The sequence below is a fragment of the Salvelinus fontinalis genome, chromosome 8 (assembly GCF_029448725.1).
Source record: "Salvelinus fontinalis isolate EN_2023a chromosome 8, ASM2944872v1, whole genome shotgun sequence".
Classification (NCBI taxonomy): domain Eukaryota; kingdom Metazoa; phylum Chordata; class Actinopteri; order Salmoniformes; family Salmonidae; genus Salvelinus; species Salvelinus fontinalis.
In genome coordinates this window covers 9081846-9098575 of record NC_074672.1, presented here as the reverse complement: position 1 = coordinate 9098575, position 16730 = coordinate 9081846, and the positions used below count along the sequence as shown (strand labels likewise).

The 16730-nt window shown below is 44.7% G+C and overlaps 1 protein-coding gene across 1 annotated transcript; it reads right to left on the bottom strand.

Moving 5' to 3' along the window:
• Positions 1–211: 211 nt before the first annotated feature.
• On the bottom strand, positions 212–5382 carry krt5 (keratin 5). The gene is made up of 8 exons (XM_055930891.1): positions 4718–5382; positions 2768–2976; positions 2527–2683; positions 2249–2413; positions 2008–2133; positions 1662–1882; positions 1433–1497; positions 212–1306 (listed from the first exon to the last, which is right to left on the bottom strand). The coding sequence occupies exons 1-8, from the start codon at positions 5255–5257 to the stop codon at positions 1086–1088; spliced, it is 1704 nt and encodes a 567-aa protein (XP_055786866.1). The 5' UTR covers positions 5258–5382; the 3' UTR covers positions 212–1085.
• Between the last annotated feature and the right edge of the window lie 11348 nt (positions 5383–16730).

The following is a 16730-nucleotide window of genomic DNA, read 5'->3' as shown; positions in this document are numbered from 1 at the left end:
GCAAGTCAGTTAAGAGCAAATTCTTATTAACAAGGACGACCTACCGGGAAACAGTGGGTTAACTGCCTTGTTCAGGGGTAGAACGACAGATTTGACCTTGTCAGCTCGGGGATTCAATCCAGCAACCTTTTTGTTACTGGCCCAAAACTCTAACCACTAGACTACCTGCCACCGCTATATACAATCAGAAGTAACATTTTCAACACAAGTATTTTATAAAACTCAGATTTATTCAGGATGTTTTGTTGATGACACATGATCAATTACATTCAATAAATCTGGGTGTACCAGTCATCCTTTTTTGATCAGAATGAAAAGAAAAACAGAACCAAACACTGTTTGCAAACCTCAGTGGAGAACCCATTGTCCCTAGGAAAGGGAGAATTAAGAGTTAATGCTAGATTGTTTACCCCAGAGAAAGGGGGTGCCACTTTAGTATAGCTGCTTAAGTTGATCTGGCATTCACCACAATGCACAGCAATATGGGGGCAGTGGAACACAGGGGGTAGAGCCATGTTGTACTGTCAGTTGTCTCAACATTTAGTGAACAACATGGCACCTGCCTGCCGGCTCATTTGGAGACTGCCGCTATGTTGTGGCGATGAGAAACTGGTGTTGCCTTATGAAGATGCACTGTCACAGCACACCGCCAACCAATGTTGTGTCACCATGACAGGCACCATCCAGCAAGTTAAAGACAGCCAGGCTGACTGAAGAGGGAGCAGACTTAGTTCTCTGCTTCCGATTCTTACTATCACTGCCTCTATGTTTAAGGGCTATGTTCTGAATCTGTGAGGGAAAGGATGCTCAAGAGGTAGCAGGAATAAAACACTGGAAACATTGGGATAAAAAAGATCTGTCAGCATTCAAAGTGCATCCTCTGATATCATCCACTATTTCCTACCAGCCAGTAGCTATGGGGAATATGCAGTTAAGGAGGGATCAGATATAACAGCCCATCCTGGGTTATAGTGTAGATCAGTGGACGCTCTGTGCCTGCATGTGACAGGAGGAGTTTGTAGCTTGTTTTGGATGTGGAGGGAGAGGATAGGGGGAGGTGGGGACAGACATACAGACTCCTGTGTTTAGTAGCGTCTGGATGTGGAGGTCATGGAGGAGCGGGACATGGACATGCCGCCACCACCGCCGCCGCTCATGCCAAAGCCACCGCCGCCGCCACCGCCGCCGCTCATGCCAAAGCCACCGCCGCCACCACCGCTTTTCATGGACATGCCACCGCCGCCGCCATATCCGAAGCCACCGCCACCTCCGCCGCCTCCGCCCATGCCGAATCCACCACCTCCGCCTGGGAGAGAAAGATGGAAGGGGCAAAGTCAATACTTGGACTGATGATGGTGATAATCAGACCTACAAGTATTATTTTATTTTTCGTGTCCAACTGAATTGAAATGCATATGTATGAAGTTCTTACCGCCACCACCACCGCTGCTGCCGGAGGTTATGTGGATGGTTGCAGTTCCACCTCCAGAGGTAATTCTTTGTAAAGATTCATAGATTAGTTGACACAATCTCTAAGCATGTACTATAGTGAAAGAGCTGACTGCATCTAGAAGACTTTCCATTTCTCGTGCATTTACATTTCCTAGCCAGGCATTTGTCTCGTGTTGTTTCACCATGTCTATATTTGATCCTGTGCTCACCTGTCCTCCTCTCCTTCCAGCAGTTTCCTGTAGGTGGCGATCTCAATGTCCAGGGCCAGCTTGACGTTCATCAGCTCCTGGTATTCGCGCACTTGCCGGGCCATGTCCTGCTTGGCTCTCTGTAGGGCATCCTCCAGGTCTCTGATGCGGAGCTTGGCGTCCTTCACTGCCAACTCCCCGCGCTCCTCAGCCTCGGCTATCTGGTTCTCCAGGTTGGCACGCTACCAGGTAAAGAAAAGACAAGATCAGAAGTAAGATTGATGTTTTCACTTAATTGAATGTTAGTGTTGTCCCAGACCTGATGCTATTTTGAATTGACCGTCATTTGCCAGCATACTGAACATACCTGTCCCTTGACGTTTTCGATCTCGTTTTGGAGACGGCTGATCATGCGGTTCAGCTCGGCAATCTCTGACTTGGTGTTGCGCAGATCATCCCCATGTTGTCCTGCAGAGGACTGCATCTCCTCAAACTGGAGGATGAGAGGGTTGGCACAGTCATTAGTCAGTCTCAAGCCTATATATTATATTTTACTGCACCTCTCATTTATAGGAAATCCATAGAAATATACTTAAGTCTCCTCATACCTTCTGCTTGTACCATGACTCGGCCTCGGCTCTGCTGCGGTTGGCGATGTCCTCATACTGGGCGCGCACTTCAGCCACAATGGAGTCCATGTCCAGGTTACGGCTGTTGTCCATCTCCACCACCACTGAGGTGTCCTTAATCTGGCCCTGCAGCTCACTCAGCTCCTGGAGAGAGATGAGAGAGAAGGACATCAGGAAAGCCATAATGTCGATGATTTTTTGTTTATATCACAGCGCTTTCGAAGACTAAGCTTTTTTTGGTTTGACATGGCCCTCACCGCTTCATAGATGGCCCTGAGGAAGTTGATCTCATCCTGAAGGGCGTCGAGCTTGGCCTCCAACTCAACCTTGTTCATGTAGGCGCCATCAACATCCTTCTTGAGGAGGACAAACTCGTTCTCCACTGCGGCACGCTTGTTGATTTCATCTTCATATCTGGAAAAACAGATTACCAATGGTTACATGGGCCAGCGTGTAGGACAGTTAGAACATCCATACAACGTCTCGTGTAAAACTTACTTGTTCTTGAAGTCCTCCACCAGACCCTGCATGTTCATCAGCTCTCCTTCCATCTTGACCTTCTCTCCTCCCAGGCCGTCGAGCTGTCTGCGCAGGTTGGCGATGTAGGCCTCGAACATGGCATCAATGTTGGAGCGGGTGGTGGTCTGGTCCTGCAGGAGGCTCCACTTAGTCTCCAGCATCTTGTTCTGCTGTTCCAGGAAGCGTACCTGTGTGTAGAGAGAGAAATAGAATAGTTACAACCAGGTGTCATATGTACTGCTAGAAACAGGTTGGCACACATCTTCCATTACGTTGAGAATTTAAATTGGGTTTTGTCATATTATATCATATCCAGTTGCATCATGTGATGTTGCTTTGGAAACATCCCCCTGGCAAGGTTTACTTGTGTATTTATGTAGTGGTTCAATATTAGACTTGCGTTCACTGAGGTAATGAAGACGGCCTGCTTGAAGTTTTTATTGGGACTTTCTCAGACAGAGCTGGCATTCTTCCACACCTCTGTAAAAAAGGAGTGACTTGCACACACAGCCCTCCATAGCCTATTGTACTGAGCTGTGTCATTCCCTAAGGGCTGGGGCAGACATGAAGAGATCTATCCACTTTATATCTCGCTCCCAGAAGACTCCTTCCATGTCAGGTACATGGGTGAGGCTGCACTTCCCTGAGGCGGGAGGGAGATGTCTAAGCCTGCCACGCCTTAGCCCCCCTAATTCTAAGTAATAGCAAGTCCCCGAAGATATGGCTGGGTTTCCCTGCCTTAGCCTGAGGTGGAATCGCCTCTTAGTGAATGAACTAACCTGCTGCCATGCACTGTAATTATAAGGCATTCTGCAGAATTTGAGAATGACCTGCCTGAAGGCATTTCATGATTTGTGACTGTAACAGCATCGAAATTAAGGGTTCATTGTTGTATTTTACCTCGCACAAGGTAATTGAATTGAATCTGTCCGTTCACCCACAATAAAAGCAGGTGTGCTTAGAGTCTATGAAAAGCTGACTGTGCAGTTTCACTAACAGGGTGCGTTTCTAACTCTCCTTGAGAAAACGTCTGATTTTCACTATTGTCTATAGTGCTGTAGTCTGAAAGATGAAAGTGTTTAGGGAGAACCTTTCATTTAACACAACTCCTTGCTGTTTCAGACATATGGATAAATATTAGCCATATTAGTGTCAACTTTGTGCAGGTGTGTGTCTGTGTCTCTGCAAGTTGTGAGGGAGAGATGGGAGAGAGGATAAACTCTCAGGTGCACCATCAGAGACATAGCATTCTATTGAAAGCCAGTGAGTCCCTTCCTGCTGCCATGGGAATGGGGCTATAACCTGATCCCTTCCCTCATGGTCATAAGATCCGCTTGGGCTATGGTTTCCAAACTCACCCCCCACTCCCATACTCACAGAGCCAGGGCAATTACGGTCAAAGAAAACTACTCAACTGTCAGTTCCGATGCAACAGGCTGCACATTAGGACTTTGACCACTTGTGATAAGGTGATATGCTCCTGTTTATACATGCAGGTAGAGGATGCAGTCACTATATCATTCTGTGTATTTGTTTTCAGAGCCAGTTCTAACTGGATCCTATATGGTCCGGTTTTCTGGGGGCTGCATTATCAGTGGCTATGAAATATTTCATGAGCCCTACAGTAGCACACAAGAGACACAGCCTTGCAACTATTCAAGTATGCTATTTGCAGCCAGTACCATAAAACAACATCCCAGCCATAAACTGCCATTGCAAAGTATCCTTTTGCAGACACTTTGCAGTATCCCTTTGCAGTATCTCCTTTGCAGCATATCTGCACCCTGTTTATGCTGGCATATGGCAGATGAGGAGCAATGCAATATATTTTAATTGAATTTACTTGGACAGGCCCATAGTCATGGCATACTTGATATGTTTAACATCCTCTTAGATTGAAGGGCTTTATGAGAATAAAGGTGTACTGACCTTGTCGATGAAGGAGGCAAAGCGGTTGTTGAGGCCCTTGATCTGATCTTTTTCACTGGTGCGGACGGTCTGGATGTTGGGGTCGATCTCCAGGTTGAGGGGGGCAAGCAGGCTTGAGTTGACTGTGACAGCTGTGATGGGGGCGAAGCCACCTCCGCCGCCGCCACCACCCATGCCGAAGCCTGCACCTCCACCGAAGCCTCCACCGCCGCCACCAAGGCCGTAGCCTCCACCGCCGCCACCCATGCCAAAGCCTCCACCGCCGCCGCCGCCACCGCCGCCCATGCCTCCACCGCTGCTCAAATAGCTGAAGCTGGAGCCTCCTCCACTTCCACCACCGCCCATGCCGAAGCCGCCCCCACCACCGCCTCCGGAGCGTCTAACAGATGAGCTGCTCATACGGCTGGAGCCCATAGGGGCTGCTGAAGAGGAGAAGCTTGAGAAGCTCTTCCTCACAGTGCCGCCGCCACCGCCACCGGAGCTGAATCCTCCGCCAGAGCTGAAGCCTCCGCTCATGCTGCCACTGCTCCTGTAACTCATGGTTGCAGCTTTTCTGATCCTCTGAGTGGAGTAAAAGAAAAGGAGAGAGAGCGAGACAGAGAGGATTGGTGAAGCAGGTGCGCTTACTAAGAGGAAAGCCAAGCCCCTCTGAGTGACTCCTCTCTGGTGGCAGCTGGCTTATATCTACCTGTCTGGTACAGGGCTCCTCCCCAGCATTGGCCTGCCTCCTAGATGTTGCACCTGGAGGCTGAAGGGTTGGAGCGATCGAGCTCGTCAGACAGGTATCCGTGCCAGACCCTGTAAACTGATCAGGCTCCGGCACACCCAGGTGCAAACACAGAGGAATGGCAGAAGGACCCCAGGGGAGAGGCAGGGAAAGCAAGACTGACAAACCCATTCAGTTAGTGCCGGGGAGAGAGGGGACAAGGTTTTTTATTTATTTTTTATTTCACCTTTATTTAACCAGGTAGGCAAATTGAGAACACGTTCTCATTTACAATTGCGACCTGGCCAAGATAAAGCAAAGCAGTTCGACACATACAACAACACATAGTTACACATGGAGTAAAACAAACATACAGTCAATAATACAGTGAAAAATAAGTCTATATACAATATGAGCAAGTGAGGTGAGATAAGGGAGGTGAAGGCAAACAAAATATATATATAAATAAATAAAAATATAAAAAGGCCATGGTGGCGAAGTAAATACAATATAGCAAGTAAAAAAAAAGAAAAAAGTAGAGATAGTAGAGATAGAAAAAAGTAGAGATAGAAATAATGGGGTGCAAAGGAGCAAAATAAATAAATAAATAAATACAGTAGGTAAAGAGGTAGTTGTTTGGGCTAAATTATAGATGGGCTATGTACAGGTGCAGTAATCTATGAGCTGCTCTGACAGCTGGTGCTTAAAGCTAGTGAGGGAGATAAGTGTTTCCAGTTTCAGAGATTTTTGTAGTTCGTTCCAGTCATTGGCAGCAGAGAACTGGAAGGAGAGGCGGCCAAAGGAAGAATTGGTTTTGGGGGTGACCAGAGAGATATACCTGCTGGAGCGCGTGCTACAGGTAGGTGCTGCTATGGTGACCAGCGAGCTGAGATAAGGGGGGACTTTACCTAGCAGGGTCTTGTAGATGACCTGGAGCCAGTGGGTTTGGCGACGAGTATGAAGCGAGGGCCAGCCAACGAGAGTGTACAGGTCGCAGTGGTGGGTAGTATATGGGGCTTTGGTGACAAAACGGATGGCACTGTGATAGACTGCATCCAATTTATTGAGTAGGGTTTTGGAGGCTATTTTGTAAATGACATCACCGAAGTCGAGGATTGGTAGGATGGTCAGTTTTACAAGGGTATGTTTGGCAGCATGAGTAAAGGATGCTTTGTTGCGGAATAGGAAGCCAATTCTAGATTTAACTTTGGATTGGAGATGTTTGATGTGAGTCTGGAAGGAGAGTTTACAGTCTAACCAGACACCTAGGTATTTGTAGTTGTCCACATATTCTAAGTCAGAGCCATCCAGAGTAGTGATGTTGGACAGGCGGGCAGGTGCGGTTGAAGAGCATGCATTTAGTTTTACTTGTATTTAAGAGCAAATGGAGGCCACGGAAGGAGAGTTGTATGGCATTGAAGCTCGCCTGGAGGGTTGTTAACACAGTGTCAAAAGAAGGGCCAGAAGTATACAGAATAGTGTCGTCTGCGTAGAGATGGATCAGAGAATCACAAGCAGCAAGAGCGACATCATTGATGTATACAGAGAAGAGAGTCGGTCCAAGAATTGAACCCTGTGGCACCCCCATAGAGACTGCCAGAGGCCCGGACAACAGACCCTCCGATTTGACACACTGAACTCGATCAGAGAAGTAGTTGGTGAACCAGGCGAGGCAATCATTAGAGAAACCAAGGCTGTCGAGTCTGCCGATGAGGATGTGGTGATTGACAGAGTCAAAAGCCTTGGCCAGGTCAATGAATACGGCTGCACAGTATTGTTTCCTATCGATGGCGGTTAAGATATCGTTTATGACCTTGAGCGTGGCTGAGGTGCACCCATGACCAGCTCTGAAACCAGATTGCATAGCGGAGAAGGTATGGTGGGATCCTAAATGGTCGGTAATCTGTTTGTTGACTTGGCTTTCGAAGACCTTAGAAAGGCAGGGTAGGATAGATATAGGTCTGTAGCTGTTAGGGTCATAGTGTCCCCCCGTTGGAGTGGGGGATAACCGCAGCTGCTTTCCAATCTTTGGGAATCTCAGACGACACGAAAGAGAGGTTGAAAAGGCTAGTAATAGGGGTGGCAACAATTTCAGCAGATAGTTTTAGAAAGAAAGGGTCCAGATTATCTAGCCCGGCTGATTTGTAAGGGTCCAGATTTTGCAGCTCTTTCAGAACATCAGCTGACTGTATTTGGGAGAAAGAGAAATGGGGAAGGCTTGGGCGAGTAGCAGAGGGGAGGGCAGTGCTGTTGACCGGGGTAGGGGTAGCCAGGTGGAAAGCATGGCCAGCCGTAGAAAAATGCTTATTGAAATTCTCAATTATAGTGGATTTGTCGGTGGTGACAGTGTTTCCTATCTTCAGTGCAGTTGGAAGCTGGGAGGAGGTGTTCTTATTCTCCATGGACTTTACAGTGTCCCAGAACTTTTTTGAATTTGTGTTGCAGGAAGCAAATTTCTGCTTGAAAAAGCTAGCCTTGGCTTTTCTAACTGCCTGTGTATATTGGTTTCTAGCTTCCCTGAAAAGTTGCATATCACGGGGGCTGTTCGATGCTAATGCAGAACGCCATAGGATGTTTTTCTGTTGGTTAAGGGCAGTCAGGTCAGGAGAGAACCAAGGGCTATATCTGTTCCTGGTTCTAAATTTCTTGAATGGGGCATGCTTATTCAAGATGGTGAGGAAGGCATTTTAAAAAAAATATCCAGGCATCCTCTACTGACGGGATGAGATCAATATCCTTCCAGGATACCTCGGCCAGGTCGATCAGAAAGGCCTGCTCGCTGAAGTGTTTCAGGGAGCGTTTGACAGTGATGAGTGGAGGTCGTTTGACCGCTGACCCATTACGGATGCAGGCAATGAGGCAGTGATCGCTGAGATCTTGGTTGAAAACAGCAGAGGTGTATTTGGAGGGCAAGTTGGTTAGGATGATATCTATGAGGGTGCCCGTGTTTACGGAATTGGGGTGGTACCTGGTAGGTTCATTGATAATTTGTGTGAGATTGAGGGCATCAAGCTTAGATTGTAGGATGGCTGGGGTGTTAAGCATGTTCCAATTTAGGTCGCCTAGCAGCACGAGCTCTGAAGATAGATGGGGGGCAATCAGTTCACATATGGTGTCCAGAGCACAGCTGGGGGCAGAGGCTGGTCTATAGCAGGCGGCAACAGTGAGAGACTTGTTTTTAGAGAGATGGATTTTTAAAAGTAGAAGTTCAAATTGTTTGGGAACAGACCTGGATAGTAAAACAGAACTCTGCAGGCAATCTTTGCAGTAGATTGCAACACCGCCCCCTTTGGCCGTTCTATCTTGTCTGAAAATCTTGTAGTTGGGGATGAAAATGTCAGAATTTTTGGTGGTCTTTCTAAGCCAGGATTCAGACACGGCTAAAACATCCGGGTTGGCAGAGTGAGCTAAAGCAGTGAACAAAACAAACTTAGGGAGGAGGCTTCTAATGTTAACATGCATGAAACCAAGGCTATTACGGTTACAGAAGTCATCAAAAGAGAGCGCCTGGGGAATAGGAGTTGAGCTAGGTACTGCAGGGCCTGGATTCACCTCTACATCACCAGAGGAACAGAGGAGGAGTAGGATAAGGGTACGGCTAAAAGCTATGAGAATTGGTCGTCTAGAACGTCTAGAACAGAGAGTAAAAGGACGTTTCTGGGGGCGATAAAATAGCTTCAAGGAATAATGTACAGACAAAGGTATGGTGGGATGTGAATACAGTGGAGGTAAACCTAGGTATTGAGTGATGATGAGAGAGATATTGTCTCTAGAAACATCATTGAAACCAGGTGATGTCATCGCATATGTGGGTGGTGGAACTGAAAGGTTGGATATGGTATAGTGAGCAGGGCTAGAGGCCCTACAGTGAAATAAGCCAATAAACACTAACCAGAACAGCAATGGACAAGGCATATTTACATTAAGGAGAGGCATGCTTAATCGAGTGATCAATAAGGGTCCAGTGAGTAGAGGTTGGTTGGGGTCACGGCGATCCAGACAGCTGGCCGGGTAGATGGCTATCGGTAGGATGGATGGAAGTCTATTTTTAGACACCTCGTGCGTTTCCGTCGGTAGATTAGTGGGGTTCCGTGTCTTGTAGAGGGGATCAATCCAATTGGCAAAATAGATATAGTGACCCAAGAAATAAATAAATAAAATTGTCCGATATACTTATTCAGATAGCAGCCGATAAGACAGCTAACGATTAGCGGGCCCCAGATGAGCGTTCAGGTAACGTCGCGACGGAGGTGCCAGTTGGATAACTCCCTCGGGCAGATAACGTGGGCAGTCAATCGTGAAGGCCCGGTGGGGCTCCGTATCTGCAGCAAAAAAAAAAAAAGGGTCCGGATAGCTGACTGTAGCCCAGGAATGGCTGATGGAACTCCTCAGCTGGCTAGCTCCGGAATAATTTAAGTTTGCTCCGGGATCGACGTAAGCCAATAGTCACACGGTTTGCAGCTAGCTAGCTGCGAAATCAAGGTGCAAATGTCCAGAGCCTGCGGCTGAAATCCGGGGAAACTGAGAGAAAAAAAAAAAAGGCCCGGTATGCTCCGGTCCGAGTCGCGTTGCACAAAAGTGCCGGTAGATTATCGAGCTAAAGGAATAGCTGATGACCACAACGTGGGCAGCTGAAACACCAACGCTAGCCAGCAAGCCGGCTAACTTCTGGGCAGCTTCAGATTAGCTTTCGGCTAGCTTTCGGCTAGCTTCTGGTTAGCTTTCTGGCTAACTTCTGATTAGCCCCTAGTTAGCTTCCACTGTGGATTTTCAGATTTGAGGTAAATAATACTTTTTTTGTTGAAATTGGTGAGGCGGGTTGCAGGAAAGCTTTTGTAGTTGAGTTCTTGGATAATAAAAAATATAAAAGATATTCGAAGAAGGTGTAAACATATATGTAAATATATATATACAGGACAAGACAGTACGAGGACAAAAATGACGTCTGAACTGCTAAGCCATCTTGGAACCTGGCATTGAGGTTGCTCAGAGTCATTACTTTCTCATGTGTACTGAAGACTAAATGTTCATCACATAGTTTAATCTGGATTTTTAGCACAGGAGGTTGGTAGCACCTTAATTGGGCAGAACAGGCTTGTGGTAATGGTTGGAGCGGAATTGGTGGAATGGTAACAAATACACTACTGTTCAAAAGTTTGGGGTCACTTAGAATTGACTTTGTTTTTGAAAGAAAAGCAATTTTTTTGTCCACTAAAATAACATGAAACTGATCAGAAATACAGTGTAGACATTGTTAATGTTGTAAATGACTATTGTAGCTGGAAACGGATGATTTTGTTATGGAATATCTACATAGGCGCAGTCTATTCTTGTTCTGAGAAATGAAGGCTATTCCATGTGAGAAATTGCCAAGAAACTGAAGATCTCGTACAACGCTGTGTAGTACTCCCTTCACAGAACAGGGCAAACTGGCTCTAACCAGAATAGAAAGAGGAGTGGGAGGCCCCGGTGCACAACTGAGCAAGAGGATAAGTACATTAGAGTGTCTAGTTTGAGAAACAGATGCCTCACAAGTTCTCAACTGGCAGCTTCATTAACTAGTACCTGCAAAACACCAGTCTCAATGTCAACAGTGAAGAGGCGACTCCTGGATGCTGGCCTTCTAGGCAGAGTTGCAAAGAAAAAGCCATATCTCAGACTGGCCAATAAAAATAAAAGATTAAGATGGGCAAAAGAACACAGACACTGGACAGAGGAACTCTGCCTAGAAGGCCAGCATCCCGGAGTCGCCTCTTCACTGTTGACGTTGAGACTGGTGTTTGCAGGTACTATTTTATGAAGCTGCAAGTTGAGGTCTTGTGAGGCGTCTTAGCAATTTCTCACATGGAATAGCCTTAATTTCTCAGAACATGACTGACGAGTTTCAGAAGAAAGGTCTTTGTTTTTGCCATTTTGAGCCTGTAATTGAATACACAAATGCTGATGCTCCAGATACTTAACTAGTCTAATGAAGGCCAGTTTTATTGCTTCTTTAATCAGAACAACAGTTTTCAGCTGTGCTAACATAAAGGGTTTTCTAATGATCAGTTAGCCTTTTAAAATTATACACTTGGATTAGCTAACACAAGGTGCCATTGGAACACAGGAGTGATGGTTGCTGATAATGGGCCTCTGTACGCCTATGTAGATATTCCATAAAATATATTCTAGCTACAATAGTCATTTACAACATTAACAATGTCTACACTGTATTTCTGATCAATTTGATGTTATTTTAATGGACAAAAATGTGCTTTTGTTTCAAAAACAAAGACATTTCTAAGTGACCCCGAACTTTTGAATGGTAGTGACATTCAAACACATGGTTTCCACATGGCTCCTTTCCGAAATGCAGCCTCCACTGCTGCATGGACGGTACTGTATAGCATAGCATACTGGTTGCTGGAAATGTTGAGTGAGTAACATTTGCTGAAGACTGTACCACGCCTAATCTCTCACCAGAAGTTGCTATCATCTTTCTCATCTCAACAGAGACTAGGACTGTCTGGGAAAACAAACACATCTCTGTTCTCTACTCAATGTTTCACTCATGGACACACAGAGTGAACTGAGTTATCCTGGAGACTGGACTGGCCATCATTTTGCCTGAGAATAGTTAGATGTTTTGTTAACATTTATTGGTGTTGGTTAGGGTCTAAGACACTTTTATTACATATATACAGATTGATACATCCACAATTATCATGTGGGTTATATTTCTGCAGCACTATCCTTATGGTTCTTCCTACCTCATAGTGGCATGACATAGATACGTTGACACTAGATTCTGATCAACACGTTCTGTAGGTGGCGTTGCAGCACAGAGGGTAATGCTGCCTCTGTCTCACCTTCCCTCCTGTATGTTATCTGTCCTGTGGTTGCAGAGAGTTGATCTAGGGCTACTCTTGGTCTTGGTTGAGGGAATGCCGAAAGGTTGAAAAAGAGCTCAACTGTGGAATGGCAGTGGAGATAAGCAGGGGATGCAGAAAAGCCATAGAAGAAGGCTAACATTATTCTAGCCATAGACAATACACTAGTTATACTTCTATGATTGATTGTAGGCCTTGTGTTGCTATAGTTACCCTGTCAAGTCAAAACATGGTGAGCTCAGTGCTGTAGGTACACATACCGTAAGTGATCTCATCCACAGAGAGAACCAGCACAGGGAAATAAAGCACAGAGAAAGATATTTACTCTGGGTTGAGTTGTTGGTGCTTTGAAGGGATGCTGCTTTTGGCACAGTTTACTGCAAATTTGACAGTGTTATAGTAACAGAAGTATCAAGGCTATGATTCATTTTTGTCCCGACAAGTAGCATCATGTATGAGTCTGGTTTAATAATTGTCTCATCTTCTCCTGGTGAAAGGCATAGGAGAGAAGCTGAGGTGAGGAGAGGTGGTAGTAAGCCATAATCCAAGGCATTGGCTGTGTTATGTGTGTTGGCCTGTTACTGCATGGGCTGCCAGGGGGAAGCATACCACTTACTGCTTTGGTGCTAAAAGATGCCAACATCCTGAAAAGTTTTTTTGCAATCACACTGTATCCAACATTCAGGGGTTTATTATTTTGACTGTAAATGGTCCTATACCTTAAAGGCTATTTCAAGTTTATTATTCAAAAACAAAACTATTTCATTGACAGTTTAGAAGAAAAGACAGTGGTAGTAAAAATGAGAACAAAGTACATGTTCAGACTTATTCAAATAAGCACCAAATACTTGTTCAGACTTGGCACAGGAGGATACATCCCTCTCTCTGTAGTACACCTAAAATGCCTGCAGGGTGCAGGTGAATTTCACCCATATGGGAGGTACACACTCAACACGCCATCACACACACACACACACACACATAGGGCTTCTAAGAACATTTTATTCCCAAACATGGTAATGTCAGAAAAAGGAAATGTGATATCAGAGACATTGTCAATGCCATATCAATTTAAAGGTCTGCATGGTCTTTACAGTATGGTTGTAAGCAAATGTACCTTATGCAAATACAGTACTGTATATGAATGCTCATACACAAGAGCAAACATTCAATATGATCTGCTGGTTCAGTAATCTAAACCTTGAGAGCAAGAACAGGCTGGGTAATATTGTGAAACTAGGTAGCTGGATCATTGGTATGAATTTACTCACCTGTATTGGACACCAGTCTGTGCAATCCATTTTGAGGGACTCCTAGCATCCCCTGTTTGATGCATTTTCATTGGTTCCCTCAGAGTGCAGATAGGTCTAAACTCTAGTTCAGGGATCACCAATTAGATTCAGCCACGGGCCATTTTTTTCTTGAGCGGATGGTCAGGGGGGCAGGAACATAATTGCAAATAATTTGTGTTTCTGCAAATTGACTGCAAAAAGACCAAACAAATATAACATTTGACTAAAACATAATAATTTAAAAACCTTGCTTACATTTGTTGTGTATGATCACATGCACTGTGTGTACAAAACATTAGGACCACCTGCTCTTTCCATGACATTCTGTAGACTGACCAGGTAAATCCAGGTGAAAGCTATGATCCATTATTGATGTCAATGGTTAAATCCACTTCAGTCAGTGTAGATGAAGGGGAGGAGACAGGTTAAATGAGTTTTGAGCCTTGAGACAATTGAAACATTTATTGTGTATGTGCGCAATTCAGAGAATGAATGGGCAAGACCAAAGATTTAAGTGCCTTTGAACGGGGTATGGTAGTAGGTGCTAGGCGCACCGGTTTGAGTGCGTGTTAATAATGGTCCACCACCCAAAGGACATCCAGCCAACGTGACACAACTGTGCGAAGCATTGGAGTCAAAATGGGCCATTCCATAATGTGGAATGCTTTCGACACCTTGAAAGAGTCCATGCCCCGAAGAATTGAAGCTGTTCTGATGGCAAAAGGGGGTGCAACTGAATATTAGAAATTCCTCATCCCAATGTTTTGTACACTCAATGAATATCCCTCTATTTTGCGTGAGAATACCATGGAATAGATTTCCAAAACGTAAATCGCTTGGATTTGATTTGCTGGTGTTTTTACAATCTTTTATGTCCAACAATAAAACATTTATTCAATTTGAAGGCACAGTCATGCCAAAACGTTGGTGATTTACCCAATAAATTACTGGGAGTTTATATATAATGTGTGACTCAATTTTTTTTTTTAGAGCTTATAGTTTATTTGCCGTTAGTCAGCACCTCTATATAAAATAATTTTCTCTGGGTGTGTGCCAGAAAACTTGGGGGGGCCAGTTGGGGAATCGTGCTCTACTTCATCTCTGCTGCTATCAGCTTTCTCAATAAGCTGTAGTACTGTACTGTTAAGGTACAGACTCACTCTCTTTTCATGTCTAGTTTACATGTCTACTTTCTGTGTACGTCTCATTGTATATATTGTTTTGTTTTTGTGTCTATTGTTTTTACTATGTCCTGCAAAATGAATTACCCCGTTGTCACGGTTGATAGAATGGATGGACCAAGGAGCAGCGTGATTTGAGTTCCACATCTGTATTAAAAGTGAAACTTCTCAACAAGACCCAAAACGTGAAGTAACGTAGTGCCACAAGCACATACACAAACATTATCCCACAAAGCAGGTGGGAGAAAGGGCTTCCTAAATATGATCCCCAATTAGAGGCAACGATTACCAGCTGCCTCTAATTGGAAACCTTACAAATCACCAACATAGAAAATAAATGACTAGAACACCCCCCTAGTCACGCTCTGACCTAGAGGGCTCTCTATGGTCAGGGCGTGACACCCATGGGGATAATAAAGACACTACGACTCTTGTGTGACTATACTGTTGACTTGAGTTGCATTGCTGAGAAGATGCAATGTTGTACAGCTACTAGGTGATCTTATCTGATCTTCTCAGATATGACATGTGACATGTCAGCTTGCCTGTTGGTACAGGCTGCATGCGGTATGCTCCTGTGAGTGTTTTAGTGACAGCCCAGCTCAAATCCAGTTTATCTCCACTTGGCAGCAGATTTGATGAGAAAAGCTAGAGTGATTATGTGAGTAAAATGAGCCTCCGGCAGAAGCAGTACTATTGATGTTAAGGGACTGTTTTGTTATACTTTCAATGAATCATTGCATGTCACATCTCTGGCAGTGTTTGGGAGTTCAGATGACCATTCTAAAGTGTAGGCCTACTGTACATACATGGTGTGTTATACGTAACACTGCTGGTATAGCTTATAAAAACACTTCAATAAAATGATCCTCTGTAGCTGTTGTAAGAGCACGGAGGTTGTAACGCCAGGATAGTCGGTTCCATTCCTGGGACCTCCCATATGTAAAAAATGTATGCATGCACAACTAAGTCACTTTGGATTAAAGTGTCTGCTAAATGGCAGATATTATTCTACATTTTATATTCAAAATACTTCAAGGGTATACTTGAAATACCCTGCATTAGGTCTACCTATACCTGCACTTTCCTGAACAAGAGTAACCATGGATTAGCTCTACATTGTCTTCGGGTTCAGAACCACAATTACAACTTTAGCGTAGCATTCTGGTCAGATTGACTTCATTCCACTTGTAACTGTGAGTGGGCGTTGGGAACATTCTCTTTTCAGTCATTACAGTGACTTATTGCTGAGGTAAAAGTGGCTTTTCAATCTCACCACAGAGATGAAAAACAAGTATTATTTGTGTAGATAAATCATGCACGCCATCCAACAAATGTGAACCCGCTCCCCAAAGAAGTGATTAGAACACATTTTTAAAGGATGGTTTTAATGATCATACTATGGCATGTGCTTTCGCCCTGGGAGTTTAGTCCTTTTAAAGAACATTCTTCTCAGTTTAAACTTCAGGGGTGTGAGAATGACAATGACGCTGAGAATGCAAAGAGTTCGAAAAGTAATAGTAGTGAATGTAAGAATGGTGAAATTCCTGCTTTAGCTGAAGAATATTAAAGTAGGTGCAGCCCTTGTTAAATGTGATGAGTGAGACATAGAGTATGACAGAAAAGAGAGAAGTAGCGGAGCAGTACGGGAGAGAATACCTGATTCATGCAGCTAATGTCTCATTGATGACGCGGCATTGTTTCTAACTTTTTCCTTATTGCACCAACAGTTGACTTTTGGCTGCCGGTAATCATTTCTTTATGGTGTGTCCCTTTCGGGAAATTTGTCTTGCATCTCATCTCAAACTCATCACCACGTATAGTGCATAAATACATACATTTCCCTACATACAGCAATGTAAATCACAAGCAAAATTGTAACAACAAAAACAACACATTATATAGTTCATATGGTAAGGAACATTTCATACAGGTCAGATTCATGGCGGGGGGGGGGGGGGGGGG

Coding starts and splice junctions, on each gene's coding strand:
- krt5 (XM_055930891.1), bottom strand. CDS start 5,257: ATGAGTTACAGGAGCAGTGGCAGCATGAGCGGAGGCTTCAGCTCTGGC. Junction 2,977..4,717: donor TTGCCTCCTTCATCGACAAG/GTCAGTACACCT, acceptor CTCTACACACAG/GTACGCTTCCTGGAACAGCA. Junction 1,883..2,007: donor TCGAAAACGTCAAGGGACAG/GTATGTTCAGTA, acceptor TTTACCTGGTAG/CGTGCCAACCTGGAGAACCA.